The 17,067-nt window shown below is 39.5% G+C and overlaps 1 protein-coding gene across 1 annotated transcript in view; it reads right to left on the bottom strand.

Moving 5' to 3' along the window:
* DNAH5 (dynein axonemal heavy chain 5) overlaps positions 1-17,067 on the bottom strand; it is a 215,567-nt gene that overhangs the window by 52,047 nt on the left and 146,453 nt on the right. The window contains exons 56-60 of the mRNA XM_082725156.1: positions 12,084-12,315; positions 10,832-10,946; positions 10,396-10,572; positions 6,345-6,548; positions 720-899 (exon numbers count right to left, since the gene is read on the bottom strand). Of these exons, the coding sequence (XP_082581282.1) occupies positions 720-899; positions 6,345-6,548; positions 10,396-10,572; positions 10,832-10,946; positions 12,084-12,315 (908 nt within the window). The remainder of the gene's footprint in view (positions 1-719; positions 900-6,344; positions 6,549-10,395; positions 10,573-10,831; positions 10,947-12,083; positions 12,316-17,067) is intronic.

Genomic DNA, 17,067 nt, shown 5'->3' with positions numbered 1-17,067 from the left:
AGTTATTTGTATCATGTTTATTAAGTTCCTCACATAGTTTATAAGCGTTAGTGGATTTCAGTTGATGCTTGAGAGAGATCGGACTCCTACAAAAGCAAAATAATCAAACAGGCCACACGTGCCCTCTTTGAGACACCGGTATTCCATTTTCAAAGCAAGTATTTGCCTCTCTGTCTGCTGAAGACGGTCACTGATGGCCAGGGACAGGGCACGGGTGTGCATATGAAGCCTAGAAATGCAATTACTCAAAGGGAAACAAGCCTACTCTCCAATTACATTAAAGAACAGATGACATTCAATGTCCTTCCTGAGCGGGAAAGGAGAAGAGTGGGAGTACTGTGTCATACCTTACAACCAAGACCAGCCACCAGCTGTGTGTTGATCTGCCTCAGTCATAAGATTCCCTGGCAGGAGATCTGGGATGTTATTGGGGGATTCTATGCTATCGTTTTCTATGTGTCTTTTTTCCAAGTTGCCATTGTGGAGGGAGAATATCCAGCAGCCTACAGTGGACTTGGCATCCTTGTTGAGAGTCCATGCTTAAAGGCTTGCACAACTCAGCCTGGAGTGCTTGGCCTTTCTGTCACTCGCTCTCCCCATGGACTTGAATGCAACCACACCAGAGGCCAAAGGCTCCTGTGCTACATGGAAAGACAAGACGAGCTGACCTCAAGGGCTCTCACAGGCACGTAACATGTGGTTCTACATAGGAGGCTCACCTTCAGAGGCAAGACTTCTCTGTTGATAGAAAAGAAGGAAGCCATGGCTTTGGTCCAGGAACAGAGACCAGCTACGTTCCCACACACACGCTTAGCAGTTTCAATGTTGTAGTCTGTCATTTCAAAGTAAGGATTCAGAAATTCTATCACTTCTTCATTGATCGTGTCTTTGGGGAATTGCTATGAAAGAAAAGAGTAAAATTAAGTCAAAATACCTACTTCCATAAAGTCATACTCCCATGATGCTTACAATGCAACTGCAATTATTGAACAACCAGGAAAGGATGAATGACATCATATTCTGTTGATATCTCAGGATATGGAGCCAAAGTCCTGAGAGTGAAAACAAAAGTGAGCAGTGACAGCGAAGAAGTCAGAGCAAACTTTAGCTTCTGTGAACAAGAGATACCAAGCCCCAGTAAATGTTCTGGGATCCAGGGAAAGAGTAAATTATTTAGGTGAATACTAATATGGTTACTAAAATTTCCAAAGCAATAACATTTTCATGTCATTAATCCTAAATAGGTGAATTGTAAGCCCATAAAATCAATAATGGAAAACTAACACAGTCAGGTATACTCAGCCTAAGGATAAAATCTATTTAGCATTTAGCAGCAACTAAATGCTTAATACATTCAAAGAGAGATTCTATTAAACTCATCTGAATTACAAAGTAACAACCTGGACATTAGGTCTTGAGGGCAATGAATTAATTTTTAATCATAAAATTATCCAGAATGTGGGAGAACTGGTATCTTCTGAAGCGATAAAACTGAAAAACAGTAGCAGAAGTGGATTACGAATGCTTTCTTACGTCAAGAGACAACTGTCCAACCAACGAACCTGGACCTTTCTCAAGAGGTATTTGCGCCTCTCAAAGAAGATGACTAGATCTTCTCCAGGTAGACTGGATCTAAAAGCTTTCACAGAACATCCATGAGGTAGGGTGCAACCCACACTCTCATTCAGACATCTTCCACTACAAGTTTCTTTGATGACACTTGAGAAATAGTGAAGCCAGAAGAAGAGCCAGAAGAATATTTGGGAGCCATGGAAGGGTGGTGGTGATGGCAAATGGCAAGGGAACTTCCAAGACCAGGGGCCCTGCCACCAGGTACATAGACCAGGAGTCTCGAGTCACCTGCCAGGATCCTCTGTGCAGTCCAATTCCATCGTCATATTTTTCTGTGAAAGCTTCTTAAGTCTTCTCTGCTACCTAGCTCCCTCAGTCAGAGTTCATCACAACCTTCCCTCCATACAAGCAGCATGCTATTCCTTCTTGGTGCTACTGACATCCCATATTTTAATTATTTGAGAAGACCTGCACAGCCATCAGTTCATAAGCTGCTCACCACCACGGCTGCTGGAAGGTACCTCACAAGGCGGCCCAGCCACACAGCACTTGGGCAATGTGGCATTGGAAACTGAGTGAAAGGCAGTGCTAAGGTCATTGCTTGGGAAATAGGCGTGACTTTGGTATTCCCAGGTACTTATGGCAAGATCCAAGTATGAAAGATAAAACAATAAAACTTCTAGAAGAAAACACGGAACCATTTATTCTTCCTTAGAGGCAAAGATTTCCCAAACACAACACAGAAAGCACGATTAAGGAAAACTGAAAAACTGTCTCATGTTAAACTTAAGAATGTCTGTGAATCAAAGGACACCCTTAACAGAATGAACAACTAAGGGAGAAAGTGCAACAACGTATTTGCAGGTTACTCATGTTTTATAGAAAGTAATTCTACCCATTAATAAAAAATTAAATGGACAAGAGACCTAAACAGGCATTTAAGGGAAGAATTCCCAAAAGGCTCATGAACTGATGAAAGAGTCTCAACGTCATTACTCCCCAGGGAAACACAAACTAAATGCACAATAATAAGACATTACTACAAACCCATCAGAATAGAGAAAAACAAAAAATAGTTAAGATGTAGAACAACTTAGAATCTCCTAAAATCAACAAGTCAGGAAACAAACAGATGTTGGTGAGGTGTGGAGAAAGGGGAACCCTCTTACACTGGTAGAAATACAAACTGGTACAGCCACTCTGGAAAACAGTATGGAGGTTCCTCAAAAAGTTAAAAATAGAGCTACCCTATGACCCAGCAATTGCATGACTAGGTATTTATCCAAAGGATACAAATATAGTGATTCTAAGGGGCACCTGCACCCCAGTGTTTATAGCAGCAATGGCCACAATGGCCAAACTATGGAAAGAGCCCAGATGTCCACTGACAGATGAGTAGATAAAGATGTGGTATATATATATACACAATGGAATATTACTCAACCACCGAAAAGAACTAAATCTTGGGGTAGTGGGTGGCTCAGTCGGTAAGTGTCTGCCTGCAGCTCATGTCAGCAGGGGCCTGGGATCAAGCCCTCCATCAGGCTTCCTGATCAATGGAGAGTCTGCTTCTCCCTTTCTCTCTCCCTCTGTCTCTGCCTCTCCCCTGTCTGTGCTCGCTCTCTCTCAAATAAATAAAATTTTTTTAAAAAAAATTTTTTAAAGAGTGAATTTTTGCCATTTGAAATGATATGGGTAAAACTAGAAGGTATTACACTAAGCAATCAGAGAAAGACAAAAATCATATGATTTCACTTATATGTGGAATATAAGAAACAAAACACCTGAACATAGGGGAGGGGAAGGGAAATAAAATAAGATGAAAACAGAGAAGGAGATAGACCATAAGAGAGTCTTAACTCTAGGACACAACTGACGGTTGCTGAAGGGGCGTGAGGGATGGGGGAACTGGGTGATGGACATTAAGGAGGGCACGTGATGTGATGAGGACTGGTGTTAGGTGAAACTGATGAAGCATGGACTTCTACCCCTGAAACTAACAATATACTATATATTAACTAAATATAATTTAACAAAAAAAAATTTTTTTAAAAGAAGTTAAACTCTGCTCACAGATCTGTAAACTGACACAGCTACTTTTGAAAATTCTTTGGCACTACCTATGAAGCTGCTTAAACATATACAAATGGTAGTTACACTGTGCTGAGCATACCACAATGTACAGTTGTCCAATCAGTATTTCGTATACCTGAAATTCATGTTAACATTATGTGTCAACGATACTTCAATCAAAAAAATTTACAGGATTAAAGAATGTATAACCTAAGACCCAGAAATTCCATTCCTGAGTACAAAGCCAATTGAAATGCAGATACACCCACTGAATGACCTATAGGCCAATATTCATAGTAGCTTTATTTATAATAGCCCCAAACCAGTAACAACCCAGAAACGCATCAACAGTACAATGGAAAAATAAACTAAAACATATGATAGCATTTCACACTGTGCTGGTTCATACAAACTCATGAGGAACCATTTCTAAATTCTCAGGAATTTTATAAACTGTGTGTTAAATAGAACAGTTATTAAAAATATATTGTATATACTTACACTTGAACAAATTTCATTTAAAATAAAAATAATGCATAGTCAAAGTAATCACTGTCTAACATTTAACTGCATTTTACCCCCTATTTTTTCATGTCATTTATATCTATTTTACCTATATTGTGGTACATTGCTACTATTCTACTATGTACCTCTCCCCAGCTCTCCATTCAACAAGACCATTTTGGTAGCTTGAAATTGGCCATTGTGGGCATATTTACACCATGGAAATTAGCAAACACTACAAATCAGACTTTTTACTCTCTTTTTTTCTTTTTTCTCCAAGAAACAGTTGTTTTAAATAATTACCCCATATTACCGCTTCAGATACTGAACAGCCATACAGCAATGAAAAAAGAATGAAACATCCTTGCAAAATAAGAATGAATCTCAAAGACTTGTTGAATAAAAGATATCGAAACAAAATAGGTCATATGACATGATATCATACCTTAAATTTCAAAATGAACAAAATTAATTATCAGGATAAAGATCAGAATAATGGTTATCTTAGGGGAAGTTACCGACTGGTTTGGGACACAAGAGAGATTTCTGGGGCCAGGAAATACAAATCTTGATTTCAGGGCTCATTAACAGGTATAAACATATATAAATATTTATTAATCCATATACTTAAAATATGTACATTTTATCATATGTAAATCCTATATTAAAACTAAAAATGTATAAATCACCCCCAAAAAATCACTATTGAGACTTGCAACATATAAATATGCATACATTTGTATCCATATGCATATAATATATGCACATATGCATTGCTTTCTTAATATGATTTTTTTTAAAGATTTTATTTACTTGAGAGAGAACAAGGATGAGGAGAAAGAGAGGAGATAATGAGAGGAGAGAGGTCAGCAAGAGAAGCAGACTCCCTGCAGCACAGGGAGCCCAATGTGGGACTCGATCCCGGGACTCTAGGATCATGACCCGAGCTGAAGTCAGTCACTTAAACAACTGAGCCACCTAGGCACCCCTTAATATGATTTTTTAAACTTTTATTGAAATATATCACTGATGATGCTTTAATATGCCTAAAATCTGTCAGGCAAGGCTCTAATGCTTGTTTTTAAAGCTTTAAAGTCTTGGTTTTGAAAGAGAAAATTCTATTCTGAAAAAATATTTATGTGTTCAATATATGTATGTAGAATATTATTCAGGCTTGAAAAAGGAAATCCTGCCATTTGTGGAGGACATTATGCAAAACAAAGTAATCGAGACACAGAAAGACAAATATTACACTGTCTTAGTTATATACAGAATCTAAAATAGTCAAACTCCTAGAAGCAGGGAGTAAAATGGTGGTTGCCAATGGTGAGGGAAGGGGAAATGGGAAGATGTTGGTGAAGGGATTAGAAAGTATCAAGTTACAAGAAGAGTAAGTCCTGGAGACTTCATGCGTAGCAATATGAATACAGTTAACAACATCGTATACTCCAAATTTTCTGTGTTCTCACCCCAAAATAAGAAAATGGCGACCGTGAGGTCATAGAAACCTTAGCTGGCAATGATTTCACAATATATACAAATCTCCAAATATCAAGTTGTACACCTTTATATAGGGAATTTTTTCTCTCTCTCCTTTTTTTTTTTTTTTTTTTTCGAGAGAGAACACATGAGTGAGGAGGGGTGGTGAGGGAGGGGCAGAGAAAGGAGGAGAGAGAATCCCAAGCAGGCTCCACAGCCCTCAGATCATGACCTGAGCTGAAATCAAGAGTCCGACACTTAACCAACTGAGCCACCCAGGAAATCCTGCCATTCAGAAAATTTTTATACATGTTATGTAAATCTATATTCTCTCTCCAACTCTTTAAGAGAATTTTGGAGGTAGCCAATCACTAATGCCGACCCAGCGGCTATATCAAAGATAAGGACTGCGGATTAGCAGTCTGGATGGCAAAGGTGGCTACCAGACACGCAGGGAAACTTGGTGTATGTAAGTTTGGAAACTTTGTTTTATACATTTGTAAAATAAGTTACTAGATCACTATAGTAAACTTTTATATGTCATTATACCTCAAGAAAGATAGCAAAAAACAGAGTAAGTAAAAATATGTAAATTTTTTAGTAAAAGTAAAAAAAAAAAGTAAAAATCTGTAAAATTTTTTCTGAAATTTGTTCTACTAAAGGACTCAGACACTCTAATGAAGTCTCACTCAGCCCATCATTGCTGAACTACCAACCTGTAAGTTCTGTAAGAAGTTTCCTGCCGTCATGAGTTTTAAAGATTCCTGCCATGACGGAATTGTACAGCTTTTTTCCAGGTCAATTTTCACTGCATTGACTTTCCTTTGAAACAGGAGCAGCACACAGTCCATGATCCTCATGATGAGGTGAGGGGGTCGGCCCAGCGTGCGGACAGTGGCGATGTCTGAAGGCTTGATGGTCTGCGGAACGACAGGAGGTCATCATCCCACCTCAGATAAGACAGTGTGGACCAACTTTTCATCTTTAAATGCTACTTGGGCGGAGGAAAGCAAGCATTTTTGGAGTTAGATGCCAAGTCATAAGGCTTAAATGCATAGTTAATCACCAAGAAATGCCATGTCCCCAAAAGTTCAAACTTTTACAATTCAACTGGCAGTAAGAGGAGAGACAGTGAGGGACGGTGAGCAGCTAAGAAACTGTGACTTCTCTAAAATTACACACACCACTTTGTGTCAGAAAAAAATGAGTATAATCTGAAAGAAAAAGAATACTCAGCACTTACGGAGCTATGAGGAATTCTCAACCAGGAAAACTCCCGGCTGGTGCTGTGCTTTTTACTCATTAGTTATGTAGGTCAAGAATCTGCCTCTCTCTTTAGCAACCCAGACTTGTCACGGTGGACTAACCTGCACAGGTAGCCCCGGGGCTGACAGATTGAATAATTAGAGATTTCTGAGCTGGGAAATGACCTTTAACTTATGGAACTGAAGCAATACGATTTCACTAAGTCAGAAAAGTCCTGTCGCATTTCTAGTATGGAGATTCTAAAAGAGTAAATTATTTAATAGTCACATAGAATGATTGTGATTGTTAATAACTGCTCTATCTCTTAGCCTCTTTATGGAATAAGTATTGGAAAAATGTGAACTATGAGAATCTAAAAAAGTCTTATTTCTAGGACAAATAGTGTACACTCATTCCTTCCAGATCTTATTTGCGTGTGCCTACCCACCATCAAATGAAGGTGACCAATGACCTTCTTATCAAAGCTACTAATCTTTTCTCTGCGGATTAAGAAAAAATAATGAAGATGAAAACCACTGAACTTGTTAATTAGAAATGTAACTACTTTGAAAATGTTTGTGTCAGGATTAGTTTTTGTGAACACAAGACGACTGGAAGTGAAGGGGAATTTGTGTTCAAGAGCTGGCAATGGCAGATAGCTATTGATAGGAGATGTGTGCCTAGAAAAGAAAGGAGAGAGATACAGCAGCCAGTGGAAAAAGTAGGGTCGAATAAACGTTGTGTAAGCTGTAGGAGCTGGACATGCTTATTTTACTTTAGCTTTAAAAGGGAGCCTTCTCAAACAGAATTGAGCTCAATTATGTTAGGTGCCCAGGTAAAAGGAGGTGGAGGAAAAGGGATATCTAAAGTCCAACCTATTTCAGCTAAGTATTGGATTCCGCTTTTACTCTGCAGGCAAAGCAATATGATTGCCACAGAATTTCCTAGATATCCTTGCAATATAATAGTTATTTAACATCTGGAGGTATTTTGTATGATTGCATGGAGTCAGATTAGCTTTGAGATAGGATGAGAAACAATCTTTGCTATTACCTTATTTGTTGTACAGATTTATGTGACCTGGTGCCAAAAAGTTAGCTTGACTGGGTCTGGAACTTCTTAGAATATGTTGGTAGTACCATATTTTAGGATTTCAAAAGCTCACAAAAAAGCAATAAAATGGAGGCAGAACCAATAAAGGAAATTGTTGAAAATCTCTCCAATACACATCATCATGTCACCCCTGTTTCCACCCATTTCAGCACTAAAAATTAATTTTATAATGCAGAGTATCTTAGTGGTTGAGAATATGAAATTAGAAGGATGAAGGAAAATATTTTATAATATCAAAAGGATGACAAGTTTTTTTTAAATCCTGGGAAAATGCACACCTTTAAGCATGATCTAAGGGCCATATGATCTGTTTCTATGATGTCATTAGGTATGGAGATTTCTTTACATTTTATCAATATATTCTGTCTGTTGATCAGAGACTCTTGGTCTGAAGCCAAGAGGCCCCAAAAAGGGGAGTGTATGGAGATCAGGATCTTGAAGAGATATCTGCACTCCCATGTTCACTGCAACATTATTTATAAGCGCCAAGACCTAGAAGAAAGCTAAGGGTCCACCAGTGGGTGAGTGGATAAAGAAATGTGAGACACATATATATACACAATGTGTGTGTGTATGAGTGCCTATGTACAATGGAATATATTCAATCTTAAAAACAAAAAAAAAGAAAGAAAGAAATAAAGAAAGGAAAGAAAATCCTGCCATTTGAGACAAGGATAGACCTAGGGGCCATTTTGCCAAGTAAGGTAAACCAAATAGAGAAAAACAAATATCGTATGATCCCATTTATATGGAATATAAAACAGTCAAGATTCATAGAAGCAGAGAGCAGAATGGCAGTGGTCAGGGCCTAGTGGGGAGAGGAAAAGGGAAGCTGATGGTCAAAGGGTACAGATTCTCAGTTATTCAAAATAAAAAAGCTCCGGATATCTACTACAGAGCACAGTGCCTGTGGTTCATACTGTATCATATATTTCAAATTTGTCGGAGGCTAGACTTTAGATATTATGCTAAATGTCTTTGACACATAAAATAATAGCAACATTAAAGGGAGTGGGGGAAACTTTGGGAAGTAGTGGACCTGCCAGTGGATATGAAGGTGGGGATGGTTTCACAGGTACACACTGATTCCCAAACTCCCCAAGGTATATACACTATACATGTCCGGCTTTTTACACACCAATTGTATGTCGATAAACTGGTCTTAAAAAACGGGTCAGGGGGAGATGAGGAGGCCACCAACCTGAGCGACTAAAGACCTCCCAGAACTCCGGGGATCAAGAAGCCCAGTTTAGCCAGCGTGAGGACAGAGGAAAAATAAGTGAGGACATACCCCGGTAAGAGTAGTGTGGAAAGTTGGAGAGATACAGGAGAAGGCTATCGCTTCATTGTCTCAAAAGAGTAGAAATTCATATTTGTCTATTGTTCAGGAAACTTAAAGACTCAACTTGGGTCAAAAAGACTGAGAAGTGGGGTACCTGGGTGGCTCAGTGGGTTAAAGCCTCTGCCTTCAACTCAGGTCATGATCCCAGGGTCCTGGAATCAAGCCCCGCATCGGGCTCTCTGCTCAGCAGGGAGCCTGCTTTCCCCACTCTCTCTGTCTGCTTCTCTACCTACTTGTGATCTCTGTCAAATAAATAAATAAAATCTTAAAAAAAAAAAAAGACTGAGAAGTGTTTCAGGAAGGGGTTAAAAAATTACATTATCAAGTAATGAGGGATGCTCAGTTGAGGTTCTAGAACCTGAATTAGCAGTGGACAGAGCAGCAGGCTTCACCTCTCCAGCTGTCTCCTGGAACCAATAACAGAGGGCCACAGAGGATTAAGATTGAAGTAAAAGCAATCTTAAATTGAGTCCCAAGAAATCTTATATTGAGTCTTCAACACTCAACCAGCCCCATAAGGTGTGGCCCATTTCACCAAACTCATCATATGTTCTCAGAATCCAACCTTCTCTAATTTCCCCATTTCTGTTCTTGCCCCACAATTGCGCTGAATAATTGTGAGAGGCCGTTCAAAACCCGCCATTCACGAGCTTACATCAGCAGTTCCGCATTTGGATAATTCACAGATAAACTAAGGACACACCGCATCTCACAGACCTGCTCCAGTGTCCTCAGTGCATGAGGAGGGAAACATTATCTTAGAAATTTCATGGGACATTCCCAACACCGTGTGCCTTATTGTTGACATAGTGGAAACGAGAACCCAGACTCCTGACCGTCAACATAGGACGCTGCCCAGCATTCATGAGTGAAGAAAATGAGACGGGAAGTAGCAAGTGAAAAATCTCTAAAGGGCTAATAACACCTCCCTGCAGAAAACACTCCTTGGAATGGTTCCAGTAGGTCTGAAACAGTCGAGCGTTTCCTTGCTGTTACTCATCTTTTCTTCATCCTCGTCCCTCGTCTCTGGCACTACACGTGACATCGGCCACCCGGCACAGATTTACCTGCAAGGCTGCTTCTGCCTCTTCTAAAGCTGGTTTTGCCGCTTCCAGTTTCTCTTCGGCAATGGCCTTATCTTTAGAGATGCCGTCCACAATTGCCTGGGCCTTGTCCTTCACTTTCTGTACCTCAGCCTTGACCTTTTCGGCAGCCTGCGCCTTCATTGTCACTTCTTTTAAGACCTAATTCAATATAAAACAAAACAAATCTTGTCAAACATAACTTGTCAAGCTGAAAACGTACACCTTCCCTTGATCTGTTGATTTTGTCCACTTCTAGGAGATTTCATGGAAAATGAAGAGTACTGTATTCTATTAGAAATAATGTATCCTTTCGTGGATACAATGTAGTGAAGATGTATACATTGTTAAAATTTATTACCAGGAATGTAAACCTGGTAATACACCTTGCAGTATGGTCCAAGCAGGAGGGCCCACACACCGTGTCAGCTTTCTCATTGGCCACTTGGAGCTCCTTTTCTTTCACTTCCAGTTCTTTGCTCAGGGCTGCAACAGACTCTGAGGCTTCTTTTAGCTTTTCCAATCCAGTATTCATTCTAGGATTAAACATCCAAGCAAGCCATGTTAAAAATGTGTGATATTTGGCCACATTTTCCAAGCACGGATCCATTAATATGGAGAGTAATGGTCATATTTGAAGAATGAGTGTGTCTGCAAGTAACAAATCCCAGAGGGCTTGACAAAAAGAATATGCACCCAGGGTTGATGCTGGACTGAGCCCATGTGCATGTTTTTTCATAGACCGCGTGTGGGAGCATGAACTCATTACAACCCTGCAGAACATGAAGAATGGGTCCAGAAGCTGTATCATGAAGGATACATGCTTAATGAAGTTCAATTCAATGGCAACAGACTTCAAATGCCTGAAGCCCTATCACAGAAGAAGGAAAATAAATAATTTATATAAACTTTTAAAAGACAAATTAAATTAAAAGAAGAAAGATTTGGGATCAAGGAAGAAACCAATCTGAAGTCATTGGAACAAGCCTGTGAAGGGACTGCTCACTGTCTGGACCTGAGATAATGGTCCCTCAAAGACCAGAGCTCTCAGAGTCAGCCAGTCCAATCTCCCACCCGGGGTGCCTTACGGAGCAGCGCTGGCTGGTCCTGGCCATACACAGAAGAAGCTGGAAGTGTTCAGAAAAAAGCAGGCAGAGCAGTGAGACCTGGAACAGGCTTTGGTAAAGTAGGGTATTCAGTGCAGTGAATATGCAGTGGACGTCAGCATCAGTCAGACTCTCCTATCCTAGACGCCGTAAAGGATGGGAAGAGAAGGACGAGAGGAGGGAGGCAGGAAGCATCGCTACCAGATGTCCCTCCGTATTATAAAAACTGGTAGGCCACATAAACACCGGGCAAGAATAAAGCTCCTAGCAATCACGGAATAATCCTTTGAATAGGCCTGAGGAGCGGGTGTCTCGGCCTCAGCACAATTGGCATTTGGGGCTGGCCGATTCTTTGCCGTGGAGGGCTGTCCCGCGTACCACAGGATGTTCAGGAACGTCCCTGACCTCCCTCATTTGATGCCGGTAGCACCCCTTCCAGCCCCTACTGCCTAAGCTGTAACAAACACAAATGCTTCTAGTCATTGCACAATGCTCACTAGCAGCAAATGTGCCACCCGTCGAGAGGCACTGTTGTAAAATCACCTTGTATCTGACCTTCACACTTACCTATTGGCCAGAGTCTGCACTTCCACATGCTTTTCTCTGTATGTGCACTTATATCCCTGAATAAAGGAGAGGTATGACTTGGGAGTCACGTGAGTAGAGCGTCGGAATCTCTGGAAATAGTCGACACACTTCTCAGCTACCCCATCCTGGAAGGAGCCCATGCACTGGACCACCTCCTTCTTGGTTTCCGAACTGCAGTCAATGTCATAGGAGGACAGGAAGTGTTCGGACACTAGAAAGTATAACGATGGCAACGTGTGAAATATGAACATGAATCACCATTTTAAGAGTTAACTAATTATGCTTGAAAGATTTAGACATTTCTCGGGACTGCAGACCATTTTAGTAGCTCCAGCTAGGTAGGTATCTGTTGACATTTTTGGCCCCAGGCCTACGACTTCAACAGTTTTATTTTCCCTTTCATATACAAAACTATCAGGGCACTCAAGCCTGCCATCGGTCTTTGTTTTCTGGTACTTATGCAAAGAAGTCTCTTCTCTCTGGCTGCGGGTTCTGCCCAGGGGCCAGACTATTCTATACTGTTCTATACAGAAGGGCCAAGGGGCACAAATAACTCAGAAATCAGTGCCCCCTGGGTACTCATATTTAACAAACTCATTTGTTTTTAAAGGCAGAACCTGTCATACCCTTAATTCCCCCAGGCCGGGACTGCATTTGGTATGTGGAATGTTTGTCACGAAATTTTTATATGCCTGGGCCACCTTGTTCTCAAACATGGCAGCTAGCCACCTGCAGTCAATTCTAATTTACAGTGCCCTTTAAAATTGTTTGGGTAAAAACCTCCTGTTGGAGACCGTTATCTTCCCAACAGCACCAATCATGGGACCAATTCTAAGGCAGCATTTCCTATTATAGGAATAGGCCGTAAAGTCAGAGCTCATCAATCACCTCGTATACATCAGCATCTGCTGCCCTCTCACCCCGTGATGGGCCATGACGTGAGACTCTAGTACAAAGCTTGATCTCAACCCTAAAGAACTGACAAAAGTTATGCATGACACAGTTAAGAATTATTATAACCATATTTACATAGCTTGGAAAAATTTGCCTATGGATTTTCTTGAAAAGTACTTAGAGTATTAAATAATGTACATAAGGGTTGCAGATAGAAAGATGACCAATAAAAAGGGAAGGAAAGAGAAGGAATCAAGTAAACCTGATAGGTGAGAGTTGGCGAAGATATAAAAAATGATCAGTAATCACTCGCTAAATTAATTTATTAATGCAGTCATCATGGAGCAGTATTTACATCTATGTAAATAATGGGTACCCTCTACCAGCTTGGTTACAAACATAGTTTACCATATACAGTGAAAGGCAATAAATCAAGACTCAGAAGTCATATTTTCTCATGAGTTAAGCAGCCTCTACAAAGAATATTTGAAATTCCAGGAGGTTTAAGTCTAGGCACTGGAAACATAGAAACAATCCTTGCTTATGATGATATTTTTGTAGGTATTCAGTCCAACAGCTGCAATATTCATCATGTACTACACACGATACTAAATGCTTTACTCGGCATTATGCTGTATCCTCGGAGAAGTTCCCACTTCCTGAAATGCCCCCTTGATTTTACCATGTAATGATTTTTTTCCTTTTTATATGAACAGAGGATATCAAGAATGGTGACTTATTTCTTTATATAGCAAGTATTCTTTTTATCTCTCTAAAAATTCAAAGAGAATAAAAATAGGGTGGATTCAAAGTATATTTTTCCAAAGACCCCAATCTCTGATGCAAGAAAGGTTATGAAAAGAATCAGATTTCAGACTTCCAGACTTTCATTTAGAATGGCCAAGAGGCCTTGGAAAACCCTTCCAAGGTCATCTTCATTATCCAATCACCAAAGCAACAATGCCAGTTTTGGGGCCCACTTTCAGACTGATGCTTGAGGTTGGTGTGGGTTATATTTGGTCATATATGTTCATATCACCTGATGGGAATGAAGTAGGGTATGAGTGGGATAGAGAAGAGAATGCTGGGCTCCATCACTGAATTTTGGTGTCCTCGGATTTCTACTTCATTTAGATTAGAAGAACTAAAGTCACAAAGTGAAAAAGGTGCATTGGTTGCCTTTCCAGTAGCCATCTTCTCTCTTTGCTACTAAAAGAATCTCTCTTTTGCTCAGGGTAACAATCTGCCCAACTAAAATCCTTCGATTCCCCGGACTCTCTTATAAGTAGGGGTGACTCAGTTCAGGCCAATGACATGCAGACAAAAGTTCTGGAGGAAGAATGTTGTCCTGAAATAAAAGGCGAACTTCACGAGGCATTGACAGACATGATGCTCGGGGAGGCGGCAGCCACTTTGTGCCTGTAGGAGTAAGAGCCACATCCCGAGGATGACAGCGAGGTGGAAGGAGTAAGAGTCCCCCAAAGGCACCATCCTAGACTGCACAGCTCTGCATTCTCTTGGTCGTAGGAAAAAGGGAGAGGCCAAAAAAAAAAAAAAAAAGGACTTGTTTGAGCAATGACTTCTCTGGTTTTCTCTTACAGCCAAACACATCTTAACCGATACAGCCAGAGGGTAAGCAAGTCTAATCTTGGCAAATCCTAAATCACAGAACTGTATCAGTTAATCCTTGCAACATCCCTAAGTAATGGATTTTAATATGTACCTCTTGTAGGTAAGAATAATGAGGCTTAGAGAAGTTTACTTGCAGATGGCAGATGTGCGATTCTAACCCAAGGGTGATGGGCTCCAAAGTCCATGTCACCTTGATGCAGAAATTTAAAGAGAAATTTAAAGAGAACCAAATTATGTAGTCTAAGGAAGCATGTTTAGTTGCAGCCAATTAAAAGTTCAAAAACGTTTATTGACTACTGTGCTTCATAAATAAAATGTGCTAATTTTTCTGGGAAACCATGGGTACTATTGTGGTTAGTGTTACTTTTTGAGGGGTGTATTAGGTGTCCTAGCCTCTTTTATGCTCTCTCGCTAGTGGCCAGCAGGGACAGAAGCAGGGGAGGCTAATTCATAAGACCAAAATCTTGAATATTATTTATCAGGTAGTAATCTTCAAAGGGGGCCATTTTATTTACATAATTTAAATGGCCTACCTTCAAAAAAGTATGCCATATAAGTGTTATTGATTTTGCTTGAGACTTCAAGTGAAGATGGTCTATTTTCATAACAATGGACAGGTTTAAAATGTAATCTAGAAGAACATTAAAAATTTACCCTTAGAGAAATCTAAATGAAGTTTATGGATTTAGTAGTAACATTAGAATCACAGAATATCATTAAGAAACACAGGACTATCATCTTAACAATGCTGGAATTAAAAGACAAAACCTAATAAAAAATGAAATACAAAAGGAGAATCAAAATGCCTCAGCTGATAGAAACCTCTGCCCTTCAGTCCTCCCTCCCAAAAAAATTAAAATGTAATACAACACTACAAATTGATACCAATATCCTCAAACAAGCCTCTGAAAGAGGAGAAACTGCTTTAAATCAGAAATTCAAAATTAGGGATGCTGGGGTGGCTCAGACGATTAAGAGTCTGGCTTTGGCTTAGGTCAACGATCCCAAGGTCCTGCTCTCCCCATGCTTGTGCTCTCTCTGACAAATAAATAAAATCTTAAAAAAAAAGAAATTCAAAATTAAAAAGAAACTGACCAAATAATGTACCAAGAAGAAATGCAAAAAGAATCGATTGAACTCAGGAAATAAAAAATAAAAGACAAAACCAGCTTAGAAATGAAGACTAAAATATGAGGCACCTGGGTGGCTCAGTGGATTAAGCCTCTGCCTTCAGCTCAGGTCATGATCTCAGTGTCCTGGAATCGAGCCCCATATCCAGTTCTCTGCTTCCTGCTTCCCGCCACCCCCTGCCTGCCTCTCTGTCTACTTGTGATTTTTCTGTCAAATAAATAAATAAAATCTTTAAAAAAAAAAAAAAGAAATGAGGATGAACATAAAAGGGACAAAGAAGCGGGGTGGAGAAGGAATACAAGACAGGAATGAAGATAAGACACTTAGAAATAATTAATTCAAAACAACTCCATATATAGCTTTAAAAAAAGGGGGAGGGTTGCCAAAATGGAGATTATTAAGTGTTAGAAAAGACATGATTTTACAGCATTAAACAAAGCGTATTAAACAAACATTAAACAAAATGCTTCGTCAAGAGACTTAGTCAATTTAAATTCACATGTATAAAAACCTTACATTTTTTCCAACAGCACTTTAGTTACTAAATACTACAAAATCTACGATTAACTTTCTGAGCATCTTTATTTTTTTTAAGATTTTATTTATTTGAGAGAGAGAGAGAGCAAAGTGAGCGGACATGAGGCAGAGTGAGAAGCAGGCTCCCTGCTTAGCAGGAAGCCCAGTTGCCTGGGATCATGACCTGAGCCAAAGGCAGACTCTTAACCGACTGAGCCACCCAGACACCCCCTTAGCATCTTTTAATGAAAAAAATACTCTATACAATAACAACAATTCAAACAAGAAATTAAGAAAACAATCTAGTTTAGAATTGCATCAAAAAGAATAAAATACATAGGAATAAACTCCACCAAAGAAGATGAAAGACCTGTACACTAGAACAATAAAATACTCATGAAAGAGATTAAACACAAACATATGGAAAGATATCACCTTTTTAGAATTATAATTTTTTAAATATCCATACTGCCCAAAACAATCTACAGATTCAGTAAAATCCCTATCAAAACCCCAATGACATTTTTTATAGAAATATAGAAAACAATCCTAAAATTCATATGGAACAACAGAAAACCCCAAATAGCCAAAGCAATTTTGAGCAAGAACAAAGCTGAAGGCTTCACATTTCCTGACTTCAAAATATCTTATAAGGTTCTACTAATCAAAACAGTATGATATTGGCATTAAAAATAGACCTATAGACAAATGAAATGGAAGAAAGTCCAGAAATAAACCCATATATATGTGGGCAACTGATTTTTAACAAGGCTGCCAAGAATACATACAA

Source organism: Mustela nivalis (assembly GCF_964662115.1).
Source record: "Mustela nivalis genome assembly, chromosome: 3".
Classification (NCBI taxonomy): Eukaryota; Metazoa; Chordata; class Mammalia; order Carnivora; family Mustelidae; genus Mustela; species Mustela nivalis.
This window is presented reverse-complemented; position numbering and strand designations above follow the sequence as displayed.